The sequence below is a fragment of the Dipteris shenzhenensis genome, chromosome 9 (genome assembly GCF_047967505.1).
Source record: "Dipteris shenzhenensis isolate YYH24624 ecotype China chromosome 9, Dip_SZ_1.0, whole genome shotgun sequence".
Taxonomy (NCBI): domain Eukaryota; kingdom Viridiplantae; phylum Streptophyta; class Polypodiopsida; order Gleicheniales; family Dipteridaceae; genus Dipteris; species Dipteris shenzhenensis.
In genome coordinates, this window is record NC_141604.1 from 14,578,578 (window position 1) to 14,597,149 (window position 18,572).

An 18,572-nucleotide genomic window follows, 5' to 3' on the forward strand; every position below is an offset into this window, starting at 1 on the left:
GCACACAGCCTCATAGTCCTTTACAGGAAATAAGCACCCTCAATGGAGATATCTTTCAGTCTTTTAAATGTTCCTTGCTAACATTCTGTAGCCTTCAATTCAGCCTTTGAAAGTAACAGCAATGAACATACCCTGAATTTGGTTATACACTTATGGAAATATTTTCAAGCCGAGACAGTATCAGAGGAATGCTCACGAGCAGCAAAAAGTATCACCCCATGACCTGACATATCCACGTATCATACAACCTCAGGAGGCAAGTTCTAATCATCACAAGCTTATTACCTGGAATATCTGTAGGCTCCTCTTCATCGTCATCCTGACAAAAACCGTACAGAAATATATAGAGTTAACAACATATTATCTCGGAATGCTAGCTAAGCCAGCATTTGTTGTAATCCTCAGATAAAAGAAAGGAAATAAATTCCAAAGTGCACCTTTGGAGATATTGTTATCTGAAAGCAAGGGGAATTAGTCTTGAGCCCACATTCAGTTGTATCCAACACTGCATCAAGAAAGAGTAACGACTTGCATCACCAAGGGAAAATCAATAATTCCATATAAAAAGAAAATCTTCTGCACACTAATCATGAAAATTAAAATTGTCCAGATAACTGAGGAAAGGAGACTGACCTCCCCTCCCCAGCCCATGATGTCAAGTGCCATATGACCCCAAAAAAAAGGGAAATAAATTGCAAGCGAAACAAAACATATGACAAACCTTGAATGTCATCCATAAGAATAGCTTCCAAAGCTTCTATTTCCATTTCTTGCTCTTGCTTGTAGTCTGTGCTTACACAGCAATATTCCGTTAGAATTGTCAAAGGTGGTCTTGTAAAACAAACAAAGCACAAAATCCCAATGCAAAAACCTGCATTTGTATATTAAATTTGGATAGAGAAACTACAATGATAAAATTACAGAATAAAATCTGCATCGACTGACAATGTCAATCCTTATTATCCAGAAGAGCAAGATCCTTTCTAAGTGTATTAACTACAATATAGCTGCCCCTAGCAAGAAAAATATGCACAACCACCCTCCAGAAGTCACAATGCTAAAACTTCTTAGTTTGTCTATAGCAAGGAGAAGCCAGTTGACATGACGCAACTCACAACAAGAACTAAAAATTGTTTTCATCTCCATGCATATCACTGACTTATACTGTGGGAAGACCCCCATGTTGGCAACCTTAACTCCCATTTTACAATCCCAGGTTTAATACCAACCCTCTGGAATCGCCCATTGTTCCAAAAGCTTGCATCTCCTCACCACTCATGTCTGCAAACCACCATGGCCTTTCTCAGCCAAACATAATAGTATTGAGACTATAAATCAAAGGTTGGGTGACAACATTAAAATGTATTAAGCTCAGAAATGCAACACAGCAGCTCATATACAAGTCCTTCTGGGACCTCATTCGCTTCTTTACTTTTCAGGTGAGGACCTGGTCTATGATTTGATCAATCTTATCCTGAAAGGCAAGGATAAAACTTTGTTGAGAAAATGGAGACCGATCATACTCCTCCACATGACCTACCAAACCCTGGCAAAAGCCTTAGCTCTTCGCCTGAAGCACTTTATGCCAGTCACCATTCATTACTCTCGCACCCACTTCAGTTTTACGACAGAGCATCCCAGTATATTTCCATTTCTGTGAAGAATTCCATTGGAATTAAGAGTCACTGGACAACCTGCTCAGCTTCAGCCAGCATTGAATTCCTTCTCCATTTCTGTGAAGAATTCCATTGGAATCAAGAGTCACAAAGACAACCTGCTCAGCTTCAGCCAGCATTGAATTCCTTCTCTCTGGCCTCATGCTGGTTCATGCAGCAAGGGCAGTGGCATGAGTAAGCCTTTTCAAATTTTCAAATCTTTCAGACAGGGATGCCCTTTAGGCCCTAACCTTTCCTATTCATGGCCCAGACTTTGGGCTGCTTCCCCCAAGCTAGAAATCAACACATTGCTCCCCATTCAAACTTATGATGAGCTCCTTAAATTAATTTTGAAAATAACATGAGACTTTCAAATAAGCTGATGTTGCCAAATTATCATAAATCAAGACTCGGATTGCCATATACTGCCGTGTTCAAAGTTCTTCATTTGATAATAGTAGGATAAACCCAACTAGAGCTAGTATATTATCTTTGCATGGGTTTGCAAAAGGCTACCTAGGCTGCGTGGTTGGTCCTTGGCATTTTGAGCCAGGAATGGACACTATAATTGACTAGGCTTGGACCAGGCCCTGCTTGCTACAAAGTGATATTTGCTAAGTATCTCACAGACCCACTCTCTTGAAGATTTTTTTCTCAATAGCACCAATAGTACCTTGGGACATTTGAACCAAAACAGCACCAAATACATCCACTTTTTGGACTCGGGTTAGAGGTAGCAAATCCTGGACCTAAGCTACGGAGCAAAGCCTTAGCAGCTAAGTTCATTTAAGAGTCTTCACTCCAGGACACCATCCCTAGAAAATTTTTGAACATTTCAGATGTCTTTCTGGCTTGCCAGGAGACTAGGATAATGATACTCATTGGTTGTCTCATTAGCTCATCAAACATCTGTTCATCCGACCTTCTTCTAAATCTGGGAGGAGATTACAGCTGGCTTAACACAATGATTTCTGCACTTCCTAATGATTGAATCAATCATCATGAACAAGAGATGCAGGGAAGCTTGACTCCATTGACAAAATGAAAGTGCCAGGCTCGTAGCCAATGTGAACAGCTCAGAAGGTCCGCAAATTGTAGGCTATCTCATGGGCTATCCATAGATGCCACTTATACCTTGGTATGAGCCTTGTAGGACTAGTTATAGTCAGTTAGGACTATTGGTACAGTTAGTTTATGTACCATCTAGGTCAGTTAGGACACTTAGTCAAGTTAGGGCAGTTAGCCCTAGGGTTTTGTTATGTTGGCTCTCCCTTGAGTCTCCACACTTCAGTTTTGCAGCAATCTATTACAGCATCTCGTTTTTCTCCATTGTGCTTCCATTTCTTCCAACACCCAACAGTCAAGGAAGATGCTTTAAGATGCATCCAAACATAAGAATATCAAACACCCCAATTTCGAGAGCAACTGCTGCTGCTCCCCGCTGCTCCTGCTGCCCTCTTTCCTGCTCCCCTCCTTGCTGCCCCCTCCCTCCCCTCCTTGCTTCTCCTCCCTCCCCTCCCCCCTACCTTCTGCTCACCCCGCCTCCCCCCCCTACTCCCCTCCCTCGCTGCTGCAGCCCCCCCCTGCGCGCTGCCTCCTCCCCACGCGCTGCCTCTCCCCTCCCCTCCCTCCTACCTACTGCTCCCCCCGCCTCCCCCCCTGCTCCCCTCCCTCGCTGCTGCAGCTCCCTCCCTCCTACCTGCTGCTCCCCCCGCCTCCCCCCCTGCTCCCTTCCCTCACTGCTGCAGCTCCCTCCCCCCCCCTGCGCGCTGCCTCCTCCCTGCGCGCTGCCTCTCCCCTCCCCTCCCTCCTACCTGCTGCTCCTCCCTCCCCTCCTTGCTTCTTCTGCTCCCCCCGACTCCCCCCCCCTACTCCCCTCCCTCGCAGCTGCAGCCCCCCCCTGCGCGCTGCCTCCTCCCCCCGCACACTGCCTCTCCCCTCCCCTCCCTCCTGCCTGCTGCTCCCCCCCTCTCCTCCACTCCTCCTCTCCTCTATCCTCCCCTCCTCTCCTTCCCCCCCCTCCCTCTCCTCCACTCCTCCTCTCCTCTATACCCCCCTCCTCTCCTCTCCCTCCTCTCCTCTTGCTGCCCCCCCTATCCTCTGTTCATCCTCTCTCTCCCTCGTTCCTTTCACTCTCTCCCCTCATCTGGAGTACCCTACTCTCTGTTAGGGGTCTCCTGGGCTTCAAGAAAGCGGACAGAGTTCTTTCTTGTGTTTGAATCGGCCTTTTCCACCTCGATTGACGAATGGGTTCCCACTCAGTCAATCCGTTACCGCCCACACCGGCCGCGAGAACCGTCACTTTTTCAAAAGACGAGCTACAGCAGTTGCAAAAGGATTTGGAGCATGAGTGTTCCACGACTCTCTTCGCATGTATCCATGGCTCCCACCCCTCCAGCTCACAAGCTAGAGATTGGATGCTTGCGGCACTTCCCCAAGAGCTCGCCCCCCACCTTAAGGATGTTCGTTTTTTGGGACGAGGTTTCTTTCAGGTGTGCCTAGATTCCCCGGACGTCACGAGAGACTTGCTACAAGCCGGGCTTCTATTTCTAGGCTACAAGAGGATTTTTTTGTTTCCCTTTCAACTGGGCTTTGACCCAGTTGAAGAGGACAAGCAGGGAGTTTCTGTTTTCATCAGGTTCCCTAGTCCCCCCTCAGTTTATCACCAGCTTCTTTCAGTTATTGGCGAGAGCTTTGGTGTGGTAGCAGAGATCCCCCCCTCTTCCTGGCGAGCCCTCTTCAGCTGCCGAGGCGGTCAGGATGGATGGGGTACCCAGGGTTAGGGTCATTGTCCAGGACCCTAATATTTCAGATGACCACATCATGCTACAGTGACCCGATGGGTCCTTCTTCTGCCAGAGATTTGAGGTTGCAGGTCGGCAAAACCAATGCAGGATTTGCAAATCCTCGGGGCACTTCGCCAGCGATTGCCCAAAGAAGAAAAAGAGGCCCACAAAGCAACCAGCTCGTACTAGCTTACACAGAGAGCAAGAACAGGACCTACCGCTTCACAGGCACCGCCTCAGACACAGGCTCCCTCCCCTCCTAGGGCTACTCGAGTCCCTCCTGCACCGCGCACCACCTCTGGCCCACGGTGGGTTCCGGTCGCGGTTAGGCCCTCTACTTCAGATCACACATCCACCACTTCGGAGGCTACCCCCTTGGAGCCTCAGGAGGAGACTAGTGTTTAGGAGCCTTGTTCGACTCCACCCCAGGATCAGGCTGTACCTTCCTTAGCAGCCCAGGTTGTTGGCACCTCATCTGCAACACTTCTTGATTAAAACTCAGTACAGGTGCCTCCCTCTATGGATAGAGAGAAGGGGGTCTTACATTCTCTCCCTGCTTCGGTAGGAATCCTTCGTACCCCCTCCCCAGGACTAGCTCAGCGGAACTCCTTTTCTGCTCTAGAGGACCTCTTTGACCTCCCAGATGATGGTTTTGTACCTTCCACTTTCGGAGAGCCAACTATCGGCATCCCTTTTGAGAGATCTTTCTCTCTCTCACCTAGACTGTGCTGCCCACATGGCAGCTCATGTGCTGCCAATGTGGCAGCCCCTTTTCTTCTCTCTTGTCTGTGAGGTGCAGCCCATGTGGAAGCCCCCTCCCTCTCTCTTTTCTTGTCTGATCCCTGCCCTCATGGCAGCCATGATGCTGCCCATGTGGCTTTCTCTTAGACACTAGGTTCACCCCCCCCAATCCTCTCCTCATATGGGGGCTTACAAATGGGGAGGTGACCTTTCCAACACTCTCTCTCATAGGCCTTTCTGATCTTTTGTAGACATCCATAAACGTCATCTGACCACCTCAACCCAGCACATCCCATGACAGCTCTCGAGATGGCCGCTTCTATTTCAATTCACGCCCATGTGGGTCACGGTGCCCTTTAAACCAACAATGCAAGTACTTCTTTTTGGGTAGTCACGCTGCTACAGGTCTTTGGGCTGAGCTAGGGACTCTATTCCCAATTTATGGCAGTATGATGTTCAACTATCCACAACTACACTGGTAGAGGGGGAGTCCTCAACAACTCCCCGCCCCCCCATAACGGGCTTTAGGAAAACCAAGTGTTCTAGAGTATGAGAGCCTACCCATTGGAGGTCAACATCTCCTAATGTCACATGCATAGGTTAGGTCATGAGTGAGGGCTTGTTGTGGGTGTCTCTACCCCCACGTGAGGTTCGCCTAGTGTAGGGTAAGGGCAGATATGCCTGTGTGGGGGTGGCTTGGAGCCTGATGGGCATGAGAGCAGGCTGCTATGCTGGCGCACTGTTACAAGGTGTTCCTAGGACGGTACAGACCTCTCCTTTGGGCCTCTATGTGGCCTACTTGCTGCCGTGTGATACCCCCTGTAGAGGCGCCTTGGTTAGGCTGCTTAGGGGCCACCTAGGCCACCTTTTGGAGCCCCACCCCTATCTGGCCCTTTATGGGCAGAGGTGGGCTGACCTGTGGGTCGGCCACCTAGGCTTGCTGGTTGGGCAGTGTGGGGCATGGGTGTCAGCCCCTATAGGCTATGCAGCAGCCCTCTTATAGGGCAGGAGCGGGTCGGACACTGGAAGCAGCCCACTCGGCTCTAGAGCTAGGGGCATAGCCCCTTGTAGGGCCGTATGGCAGCCCCTACATATAGCAGGGGGAGTCGGCCCACCTAGGGCTGTAGGTCGGGCCACATGGACCAGTCGACTAGGGGGGTGGCTGCCTATATAGGCGTCCCCTCCCCACATTTGTTCATCTCGGTGTGGAGCATCTTGTGCATCATTGCGCAGAGGTTTTTCCCCAGCAGTTGTGGGGTTTTGTCTTGAGATCCCTTGCAATCTCAGGACATAGCTTTACTTACCGAGATGAGCCAGTAGAGATAGTGCAGTCTTACACATACTTGGGGCAGTTTTCACAGCGACAGTTTGTTGGAGATATCAAAGCCAAAGAGTGTGTGTGAGATGTGATGTGTTGGTGTGTGGTGCTAGGAGATCTAGTACTAGTTCTTGCGTGAGTCATGTGTGAGTGCCATATGTCATTATGGAGCTTGGTGCTAGTGTGTGAGTGTGTAGCCTATATAAGGCTTGTACTTCACTTGTCATGTCATACTTGATGCTTAGCTCTATGTGTTTGTGTGTTGTGGTCAATAAAGGTTCTCAGCCTTGAGCTGTCCCTCTAAAATGAATGTATTTGGAGCTAATAAGAGGTACTCTCCCCTGGGTTGTCTCCCAAAAATGAATGTATTGTCTTTTACTTTGGTTTGATGGTATTGACCACCCAGTTCATAGTAATAGGGGGTGACGAGTGATGGTTTCCCCTTGTCGGTCACAAGCTGACTGAGAAGCTACTATCACACGGGAGGTGTTTAATAGTTGGACTTGCTCTTTGCAGTATTGCGGTGAGGGGGGATTGGTCTACTCTTTGAATGTTGAGTCTCACACTCTTTGCTCTAAAGGGGGTGTTGGAGATATCATAGCCAAAGAGTGTGTGAGATGTGATGTGTTGGTGTGTAGTACTAGAAGATCTAGTACTAGTTCTTGTGTGACTCATGTGTGAGTGCCACGCGTCACTATGGGACTTATCCCATATGCACTTGGTGCTAGCGGGTGAGCATGTAGCCTATATAAGTCTTGTACTTCACTTGTCATGTCATACTTGATGAATGAATGAAAGCCTTCATGGTTTCTACATTTGTGTACCACTTCTTCACTCCCTAGCCTCTCTCTCTCACACACTCACACCATGTTTCTAACACAGCTTACAGGATGATCCATGCGGCGAGAGTACGAGTCACATGTGAACAGCGAGCTTTGGCCCGACTAGAGAGGCGATGCTTTAAGGGCTAGCTTTTCGACACATTAGTGAGGCCAGCACCTTTCTAGGGAAGCAACCTTTCGGCGACAAAGTGGAAGAGATTTGAGTGGCTGCAGGTGATCATGGGTTCCACGAGATTCGGAGAAAGCCCTCAATTCCACATCAGATAGTACGGCCAGAGTTCACCATGACACCTTTCCAAGTCGATGCCATCTTCCAGACAATAACTTTCCTCCACAGAGCAAGGGCCTTACCTCACGGTAGACTACCGAGGCAGGCAACAGACTCTTCCATATGACTAGGAGAGAGTGAGGCTGATAAATGGTATGCACGGTTATCCACATGGTTTGCTAGTCACGGTATTCAAATGGATCGACTGCCCCCTTCTAGTACAATATGGACACACCACCCGAATCAATCCTTGAAATGAGATTAACCGTATCATACGGTTTATACATCTCGGACGGGGGGTGGGGGGTGGGTTAAGAGTTCCCCACCAAGATCCAGTCCTATGGCGATCATTTTCTGAGAGTATCGAAGGATGGACTCATAAACAGACCCTAGTACCTTGAGGATAGAGGAGTACCTTGAAGACAGAGGAGTCTCACATGACTAAGGATTGCCATTGGGTAGATGCGGGTCTCATCACATCATTTGGGGATCGAGGTAGGAAGAGCTGCAAGCATATCTAGAGAGCAATGGATCTGCAGGTTATGCATGCTGGAGACAATTGAGACAAAGGAGCATTTCTTATGAGTCTGCCCAGCCTATTAAGAGATCCGTGGACACTATCACTGCCTCTTCTAGGAGGGGCAAGGTTTTGGTCCACGATCCATTTCCATGATCGGGTCTACATTGGGGCCTATTTGATCGAGATGCAACGATGCGGAGAGACGCTACTACGACAGATCAGACAGCAGCAGCAGGCACTAACAACACCACAGGATGCTGAGGCAAACTGATCATAGTGACATCTCAATGGATTTGTATGCATTCGAGTGGGCTCCGGGCCATAGAGGGGCGGATCAGGAGTTGGCAGACATGTGTGTAGCATGGATCAGCACAAAGAGACAGCACGGTACTACCGAGTCCACGCATGACCTGGAGAGCAACCAAAGCACGCACTATCGAGGTCTGACCCATCTCCGCCCTCCTTAGAGGAGACCGCTCGAGACGAGGCATTACTCTTGATATAGCTCTTCAGATATAGAGGCTGAGGAGACCACGCCCTCCACCACAACGGGAGACAGCCCGCCAAACAGATCCGAGATATCTTTGCAGCCCACCGGAGAGCCCCCACGGTGCCGGGTTTCGGCTATTGAGTCCCAACTTTCTCAGTTTTCTCTAGTTTTTGTTCTGAGATTTTGAGCTATATATTCTAGTCTAACATAGCACTCAGCAAGGGCCCTAGTATGCCCTTTGCTTTAGCCCTTTGTGGCTTGTATGAGTTTCTTTCCATTTGCTGCTGTACCTTGTCTCATAGGCTCGTGAGGCCTCCGATAGACATTAATACATCTTTCTTTCTCGTCTCTTTCTCTCCTTTCCAACTCTGTTTGTGTGTGGTTTGCTCTCTATCTCCATTTATGTTCAGATCTGCTGCACTTCTCTCCTTTCCAACTCTGTTTGTGTGTGGTTTGCTCTCTCTCTCCATTTATGTTCAGATCTGCTGCACTTCTCTCCTTTCCAGTTGTGGGGTTTTGTCCAAAAATCCCTGCAGTCTCTCTTGTCTCTTTCTCTCCTTTCCAATTCTGTTTGTGTGTGGTTTGCTCTATTTCTCCATTTCTGTTCAGATCCGCTGCACTTCTCACATCGTATCAGAGGGAGTGTTGAGCCAGCAAACTGAGAGGAGGTTGAGGGTTGTTGTTCAGAGGTGTTTTTGAGGAGGGGTGCACAGAGGTGTGGACCATACAAGTGTCATTGAAGGTGTGGTTTCTTTGAAGAGTGTTTTTAGATTCGAAAGGAGTTCTCGAGGGTCGGGACGGTGAAGGTGTGATGGTACTTAGGCCCCAAGCCTCTTCATCATCTTCTTCAGCCCTCCTCTTCTTTTCCCGTAAGTCCGCTTCTCTACCTTCTTTGCCATCCACTCTCTCTTCCAGCTCGACTCTCTCTTCACTCCGAAATGACTACCCTGGCTGAGATGGCAGAGAGCAAGGAAAAAATTCCAGTTCTGCCCACCTTCCCGATCAACCGTAGATTGAATGGCCCCAATTATGGTGTCTGGCGGGTCATGATGGAGTCTATGCTACAGTCGTATGATTCTGCAGACTTCATATTGGTGGGGGGTTGACAGGCCTAATCCCCTTGCATCCAACCTAGGGATTCTGGAGCAGAAGGAGGTCGAGACCCTATCTCAGCTGTGGGACCATGTCAATGGGAGGATAAGGTCGTTCATATACCTAAACTGTACTCCTCGGGTGATTAATCACGTAAAGCATATGACGGTGGCCAAAAGTATCCGGGAGCATTTGGTGTCCTTGTACAATCGAACTTCTCCCATGAAGAGTGTTGCATCCCACGAAGTCTTCATCAATGCAAGAGCACATTAATAAGTTACAAGAACTTCAGCAAGAGATTCTTCAGACAAGGAAGCAAATATCATCCGAGGACATGGCCATAACACCTGTCTTCTCAATACGCTGCATTCTATTCGTCCTTGATAACCAGTGGAAGGATAATACGTTGACTTGGGAGAAACTGGCCCAATGGTGCTCGACCGGGAGGAGAGATTTGTGGATTGTACTTATGACATTCACTCGAGGCTTTATCAGCTGAGCAAAAGGGTAGGAAGAAGTTGACAGCTGAGGGAAGGGAAGCAACCGTTGTGGCCAGAAAGGTCATTATTGGGGGCAATGTCCTCAGAAGATCGGCAAGGGGACCAATGAACAAAAGGAAAGTTCTAGAGTCGTCACATCAATTGTTCCAACCTTCTAGTAGCACGAGGGAGGATGCACTGCCAGCAAGCTTTCTAGCTCCCGATGGAGGATTGCTTACTTGTATGTGGCGAAGGAGTCTTTGATCGAGGCATGCTTTTATGCAAGACCTCAAACCATGAGGAGTTGTTTTCGTTGACTGAGGTGGCAGTATGTTACCGGTCTGTATTTTGTTTGGACATCATGACCTGGCAGATCTAGAGCGGTTTCCTTGTGTTCTACTGCAGCTATTGTGTCTGATGGGCTGCTTGAGATCCAGATGGGTCTAATAATTGCCAGTGCGGGAATCCAAACACCGCAGATTGATCCTTGTGAGCTGTTGGATGCCCATCATTTCTAGAGCACAGTGGTTCATCGATCTGAGGGCAGTGAACCAGTTTGGACCTGAGAAGGGGCTTCAAAGGAGGATGTGTAGCTCTAAGTTATAGGAGCCCATGCAAGGAAGTAGACCTTGCACCGATGGCAGTATCAATTGGATTATTGTATCAGTTGGATTATTGTACCAATACTGGGCCCGAGGAGTATTCCTAGCACATGTGGCTTGGGAGCAATAGTACCAGGTTTCTAGTGATCGTTCATGCCAAGAGGGGGCTTCTTTGACAGTACTTGTGGCAGTCTTCAACAACGGAGCATCACACCTCGGATTCCTCCCGTTGTTCCAGCAGCAAACCCAACTCCCTGGAGATCATGTTGCATCCAGGAGCTGAGAGGGGGTGTTAAAGGTCAGCATCTCTTGATGTCACATGAATAGGTTAGGTCATGGGTGAGGGTCTTGTTGTGGGTGTGCCCACCCTCCTGTGAGGTTACCCTAGTGTAGGGTAGGGCAGAGATCCTATGTTGAGGTGGCTTGAAGCCCGATGGGCATGAGAGCAGGCTGCTATGCTGGCGCACTCTGCGAGGTGTTCCCAAGAGGGGGTCAGATACATCTCTCCTTTGGGCCTCTGTGGCCTACTTTCTGTCGCGTGGCACCCCCTGTGGTGGCGCCTTGGTTAGGCCTGCTTGGGGGCCACCTAGGCCAACTTTTGTAGCCCCACCCCTATCAGGCCCTTTATGCACCTAGACCCACTAGTCGTGTTAGGACATAAAAATCCCACTAGAGGGTATCCCGCAGCGGAAGACTGATAGATGAGCCCAAGAATTACACACGGAAGCATAGTTTTTTCCATATGTTCCATACAGCATACGCATACGGGTATGGAAGTATGGAATTAAGTATGGAAAGATGCCCCTGGCTGAACCATACGTGGCCCTAAAATTTTTCATACTTTCAAAACATAAGGTATAGAAAATTTTATGAACAAATTCAAGTTTTAGTTTCAACTACGTAAGCATTGCAAAATTATATCTTAAACCATTAAACAGATGATAGAATCTTCAATCTACACGTTTGAAAAGTATGATATTCAAAACATACTCTGCCAGATTTCGGGTCAATTATGATATGCCATTTCATACGTAATTTTTTCTGATGTTTGCATACGTCTAGTAGATGAACCATACGCATATGGGAAAAACTATGCACAGAAGTGTTTCACTACAGAATCAAACTTCATTAACTATGTGTACTCCACAACCATAGATATTAGCCCAGGAATTACACGCAGAAGTGTTTCACTGCAGAATCAAACTTCATTAACTGCGAGGTGTTCCCAGGATGGTGCGGGCCAGATATGCCTCTCCTTTGTGCCTCTTTGTGGCCTGCTTACTGCTGCGTGGCACCCCCTTGGTTAGGCCTGCTTAGGGGCGGGCCACCTAGGCCTTTGGTAGCCCCACCCGTATCAGGCCCTTTATGGGCAGAGGGGGGCCGATCTATGGGTCGGCCACCTAGGCCTGTTAGTCGTGTTAGAAAATGGGAATCCCACCAGAGGGTATCCTGCAGCAAAAGACTGATAGATGAGCCCAGGAATTACACACGGAAGTGTTTCATTGCGGAGTCAAACTTCATTAACTGTGTGTACTCCACAACCATAGATGTGTGTGCAGACTAGCAAATAGACAGTGCATCCAAGACAAATATAGAAGCAACACTTATATATTTCCGTCCGTCCACAAACTGGACACAATACAAAAGAGACGTGGAGTCCCACCAAACTGTGGTCCTCCAATCTTACCAAAATGTCCTACTACTATCTGCCTGGCACCTCTAGATCTCTGAGCCCGCGTGCTCCTCTGAGCTTATATAGACTCTCTGTCCAGTGATCCCTTCCACCTTGTTGTCCGGGTAGCCAGCCTAGGTGGGCAGCTTGCCTTGAGACTTTGTAGGTCTCCTTCACCTCCTGGATGTAGGCCCACGGAATCCCTTTGCTGCTCCTTTCTGCTCAGCGGATTGCTGCTCCAAGTGGTGCCTTTAGGAGGCCCAAATACCCCCTTTTTATAGGCGCTGAGTCCCCCCTCCAAAAAACCGACCAGCCAGGCCACTACCAGCCAACTGGAGGGGAGGCCTATAAATGGCCCTTCAGGGCCCCAGTTGGCGGCCATTATTGGCCTGCCTGGCCATGTGGCTTCCAGCCACTGGCCCAGGCTGCTCCAGCCTTCTTTCCTGCCCCCAAACCAGCCCATGTACCTTCCAATCAACCACGATTCAGGGCGCCTCTTCCTTCTGCTGATTCCGCCTCTGTTCAGCCTTGTTCCAGGCCCTGGACAGCCTCCAAACAGTCCGTACTGAGGTCGGTACTGTTCTGTACCCTGGATGAGGTCATCTTCCCTGCCCACACAGCCTTTGCTTGCTGGAAACCCTGTGCAATCCTGCCCTCTCCTTCCGTGGTCAGCCTCTGGATCTTGCTGCCTTAGATCTGCCCACCTGGAGATGTGTTCTTTGCCTGGTACTTTCCTCTCCATGCTGTTCACATGGCAGTCCATGTGCTGCCCATGTCCATGATTCCATCTATTATCCTATATCCACCCCCTTGATGCACTCCTCATTTGGGGGCTCACAAATGAGGAGGTGACCAACCCTAATCCAACACCCCCTCTCACCGACCCACATTGGCCAAATCCAAATCCGTCGATGAAGATGCTCCAGTAACTCCCGTGTCGTAGCCCTCTGGAACACTTTTGGTGTCGTCATAGTCTTTTCCTAAACTTTCAACTATTGGCTCCTGCTCCGCCCCACCTCAGCATACCAATCTGATACACAAGTCCATAAATGGCACCCACCACTTTCAATCACGAACCCACCTTCGAACTCGAGCACTCGAGGTACTAGCATCCTCCAATTGTCCCCCTCATGATGGGTGAACAGCTTGAAGCTCTCAAGGTCTGTTTTAACCCGTCCTCCGTCTCGCTAGTTCTGCAACCAAACTCATTGAGGATCTCTATTGGGCAGTTCCGGGTCTCTTCACATAGACTTCGTATAGAGAGCGGCAAGGCAGAGCGGCTACCTAGGGAGAGGCACTTATGCACATTATGCGATATGCAAGAGGTTGAGACAGAGGAGCACTTCATCTTCAGGTGTCCCATCTATTATGAGATCCGCAGGCGTTTCTACTGTCTCTTCAAAGATAGATATGGGGCCTTGTCCCGATTCCTCTCCTATCCAGATCAAAGATGCTTGGCAAGCTTCATTCATGAGGTAGTTAGGCACCGCGAGAGGATACTTCGATCACAGAGACAGGAGCAGACTTCTTCCTTGGCAGACCCCTCCCAGAGCTCTATCACGGAGTTCTTTCAACCAAATCTCCTGGAACCCCCCGAGACGAGACCTCGACATGATCAGAACTCAGAGCCAGTGACTCGACAACTCAAACAAAGGGTACACGCATAGATTACACTCGGGGATATCGCCTCCATGTTCACCGTCGGAGCCCGTCCGACAAGGGTTACTGTAGCCCTTGTTAGGCGTAGAGCTATGACCAGGAGACGTCACAAGACCGCACCCTTGAGTGGCCGACAGTACTTTATTGCCAATTTCCTGCCGTTAGTGCCTCATCCACCTATGATGTCCTGATGAGGATAGGATGATGATGATGATGTGACTGATTTGTAGTTTGATAACCGACATGACTATGTTGTACTTAGTACTTAGAACTATCATTCTGCAGTATTTTTACATTACGCATTGGTGTATATGCTCGTTTAGTAGCTCCACCCTCACAGCTTGATTGTACCAGGGTTTCACAGTCTCATAGACCCATCGTTCTTCCTAAGACTTTAATAATTTCTTTCTTTCTTTCTCCTCAAAGTGCAAGACTGTCCTAGAATCTAGAGAATAACCCTTGCATTCAGCCAAAAGCCTCCTTCTAAAAGCACTTTAGATGGCGTACATAAGGGCAGCAACAAATAAAGAATATTTCCAATAACTAAAAAATACTATTCTTTTGCCATCATTCTAGCAAGAATCAGGCATGATCTTTGTTCCTTGAAAGACATACTGTCTGTTGGGTCCTCAAGAGCTACGGGATGGAGAATCAGGAAAATTGTCTCTGATGGAGATTGAAGACAAGCTGAGCACTGTGAATACATCTATTGCTTAATACAACTAAGTATCGCCAGTTAATGGTAGCGCCATTCTACTTAACTTATACATAAACTGACATGAATCTTGCAGCGGGGTTGATGTGTCAATCTTCATCGAGGGCTAAGAGTGAGTCACTGGAATGCTGGCATGAGGCACTCTGGTATTATCAAATGTACTTGCAGGTATCCCTTATCCACACAGGTACCACCTCACCAGATATTGTGACTCAAACCGGGCTGGATTGAAATCGTAGGTGATCTATGACAAGATATTGTTTCTTGATAGAGTCGGGCCATTACGTGGCTCAACCAGAATCGCACGACAGTCCCTATTTCTCTAACAGAAACTAAGTAGAGAGCAGCATGCACAGCTGCTTGTGAATCTGTCTGGTTTAGATGGATCCTGGAGGACAAAGATACTCTTTAGGAGGATGCAACGGTGATCAAATGTGACAACCACAGTTGCATTGCCATTGCCAAGAACCCAATGTTTCATGCCGACGAAGCACCTCGAGGTCCAGTACCACGTCATCACAAGGCAAGCTAAGCTAGTCTACTGTCCTGCTGCAAAGCACACCTAAGATGTGCACAAAGACTTTTCAGAGAGCAATTGGTGCACCTTATCAAACAGATGGGTGTTGGCCCACATCCAGGTCATTGAGAGGACGTGTTAGGATTGAGTGGATCTTAGGACAAGGGAACACATGCCTACACATGGATGAGCCCATCCAGGGCTGTTTTGGAAGCTCACGAAGGGCTATGCAAAGACTAACATGGACCAGCTTTTTTGGGCATGCTAGAGGCCTGTTTTGGGTCTGATCTATGGCCAACTGGGGTGCACAAGGTTGGCCATCTGGTCCGCCAGCGGTCAGCTGTCCAATCTTTTCCTATTGTTGGTCCCCTGGGGGTAACAGTGCAGACTGCCTTCCCATCCCTACATGTTGTACCTCTTCTCATCTCATTGAAGCCTCCAATAGTCGGCTGGCTATAAATTCCTATGGATAGTCAGCTCGAGGTAATAGTGCAGACTGCCTCCCTACCCCTATACGTTGCCCCTCTCCTCATCCCATTGAAACCTCCAATAGACAAAAGTGGAGCACAATAGAGGTGTAATTTATTTGCTGTGCTTAGCAACTTTCATTATCTTTCATGCATTTGTTTGAGAGTTTGGAGAGCAGTTTGAAAGTCCTCTGTGGATCTGCATAAAGCTGAGACTGGCATTATGCTTGCTGGTGATTCTCTTACATAGTATGTTCATACAAGGCATTCTGCTCAAGGGGAAACACAGAGACATTTGTATGGACGCTGGACCTTCCATCAATATTTGTGAACACTTGGTGACCTCTTCCAATAAGCTGCGAGAATAGCAAGGTCTAGGCTCCAAAACTCGTCAAATCCCTTGCAGTGGAGCATGACTCTGGCAAAAATTTCCACAAAGCCCTTCAGCACTGTGGATCCCATGATGTTGAAGCGATCTTGGCAGTTCCAAGTGGGAATTGGCTGAGCGAATATGGACTAACCCTAGAGGTGCTACTGCGCACAGTCTCCTCATATCATACACACAGATCCATATACACCTCTTTCTGGGGACAAAACCTGTTTCGTTAGTACATGATGGCATGGAATACTAAATGATTTAACTCTGTCACATACGCTATGATTATTGACAATAAAAGGACAAAACTGAACCAGTATGAGTACTTACCCGTCATGGTGCAGACCAGTGAAGGGACAAGCCTTGCTAGATTGAAGTTGCAGGAGTCCAGCTACAATTTGTTTGCGAGCTAGCGGGCATAAGCACTATCATCCATGAGTTTCAATATGCATGTAAGACGTTTCTGCCCAGGGCTTTTTGCAGTGTGATATGCCAGTTTGGATGCCGTGTAAAACTTAAGCGTTGGGATTTATGTCAAAAACCTGAGAGCATCAAAATTAATTTGGAATCATTCCAGTATAGACTTTAAAAGAAATGTAACCCGAATCTAGATAAAACACATTAAGCTCACCCGAACCTTTTGCAATAGGCATGACAGAGAGACCCATTTTTCTGTAGGATGATGTTCTTCTACTGTCAGGCCAACTGCAAAAGTAGACAGACAATATGAAATATCAAAAAGGTTCCTTGTTGGTAGGCAAAAGGCAACTAAGTGTACAAAAGATAAAGGGAGGAGAGGGCGCTGGCATGCAGGGGTGCACAAAGCAAAGCAACACATGTAAACAGGATCCCAAAATAGTAGAAAATGCTTGTCATGCAAGATCTGAGTCAGATCAATCAGGCTGAGCTGTCCTGAAGGCATGTACCTAAGAGCCCACTATGGCAAAGGCTGGAAGAAAGTACTCCTTAACCATAATTGTTTGTACACACTCATAAAAAACAAATAATCGTTGCCACTTTCCACCTCAAATCACATTTGACATTCAAAGTCTCTTTAAATCCATGGCTAAATCTGTCCCATGTTTCATCATCAACTGGCCTTCTCTCTCTCTCTCTCTCTCTCTCTCTCTGACTCTAACTCCAGCTTTCCCTGCAACGTCTTTGTCAACATAGTTATCATCCTCACCTGGCTTAAGCATGTGAGGCTTATTTAACCGCTCATGCATCACTACAATTTCGCCAGGTCCAACCAATCACGTGGAAGTGAAGGGACAGATTGGGCATCGTCGAAGTGCAAGCTCTGCAGATTGATTGCGTGACGAAACATACCTGGACAACGCGAGCAGAGTTGAAAGAGCACAGCACTTCTCTGTCCTGCACTGGATGTTATTTAAGCTATAATTATTATGACGAATAGGTGATCAAACAAGTGAATTACATTCATAAGGCCTGCCGCTAAGAGAGCTTAGTTCTCATTTTTATTAATCTATGGTAGTGTATATGAGAGAGTGGTCCGACCAAGTTTGTTCCAAATATAATGTTTTTATTGTAATTGTTTGTCCAGATGAGTTGGTTGATCAATTTATTGAGTGAAATTATTTTGTTTCATGAAATGGAATAGTTTTTTGTTATTGTTGTTTGAATTACCGAGGTTGATGTTGAAATCTCCTATGATTATTGTTGTTGTGCCATTGTTTATTTTTTCTAGTGTTAATTGTAGTGACTTAAGTAGTGTTTCTTTTTTTGTTAATGGGGAATTGTATACATTTATGACTACAATTTCTTTTGATGGTTTTGTTTTGAAGATTGTAAGATAGCATTCAGATCCTTGGTCTTGAATATAATCTTCTTGAATGAGTTCAAGGTTGTTTTGGTAACATGTTGCAATTCCTACTCCGTGGGACTTTTCTAGGCAAAAGGAACATGAGTAATGAGGGAGGAGAAGTAAGAGGAACATGCATAAGAAGGAGGAATGAGTAGCAAAAGGAGGAGCAGGCATGAGCATGAGGGTAGAGGAGCAGAAATGAACATGAGGGTAGAAGAGCATGGATGAGCATGAAGGAGGAAGTAGGAAACTTGGCAAGGTTATTGTTGTTGTTGTTTTGTTATGTAATTCTTAGAGACAGAGGATTGTAGCACTTAGTAGGCTTTTGTCGTTTGCTATGTTTATGGGATGTGAGATTAAGGCGCACATATTTAGTGATTGCAATGTCATGATTTGTTTGTCTTTCATAGAAAAGTTTGTTTGAAGGGTATGCCATTATTTGTCTGTTTTTAGTCTTTGCATTTCTTTTAAGACGTTGTTGTCAACTTTGATGTGCTTGTGTTGCAATGGCTTGGTGATATAAAGGTTTTCGGGGTTTCTTATACGTG

At 47.4% G+C, this 18,572-nt stretch overlaps 1 protein-coding gene across 2 annotated transcripts in view; it reads right to left on the reverse strand.

The window, feature by feature from the left end:
- The window catches only part of LOC147898248 (Ubiquitin-conjugating enzyme family protein), a 120,550-nt gene extending 102,891 nt beyond the window's left edge, over nucleotides 1-17,659 (reverse strand). The window contains exons 1-6 of one of the 2 annotated variants that reach the window (XM_087379258.1): nucleotides 17,529-17,659; nucleotides 16,837-16,904; nucleotides 16,530-16,741; nucleotides 722-787; nucleotides 438-505; nucleotides 286-319 (exon numbers count right to left, since the gene is read on the reverse strand). In XM_087379258.1, the coding sequence (XP_087235384.1) occupies nucleotides 286-319; nucleotides 438-505; nucleotides 722-787; nucleotides 16,530-16,536 (175 nt within the window). In that variant the 5' untranslated portion in view covers nucleotides 16,537-16,741; nucleotides 16,837-16,904; nucleotides 17,529-17,659. Of the gene's footprint in view, nucleotides 1-285; nucleotides 320-437; nucleotides 506-721; nucleotides 788-16,529; nucleotides 16,742-16,830; nucleotides 16,905-17,528 lie in introns of both variants that reach the window. The other variant, XM_087379259.1, reaches the window with a different exon arrangement.
- Nucleotides 17,660-18,572: the final 913 nt, after the last annotated feature.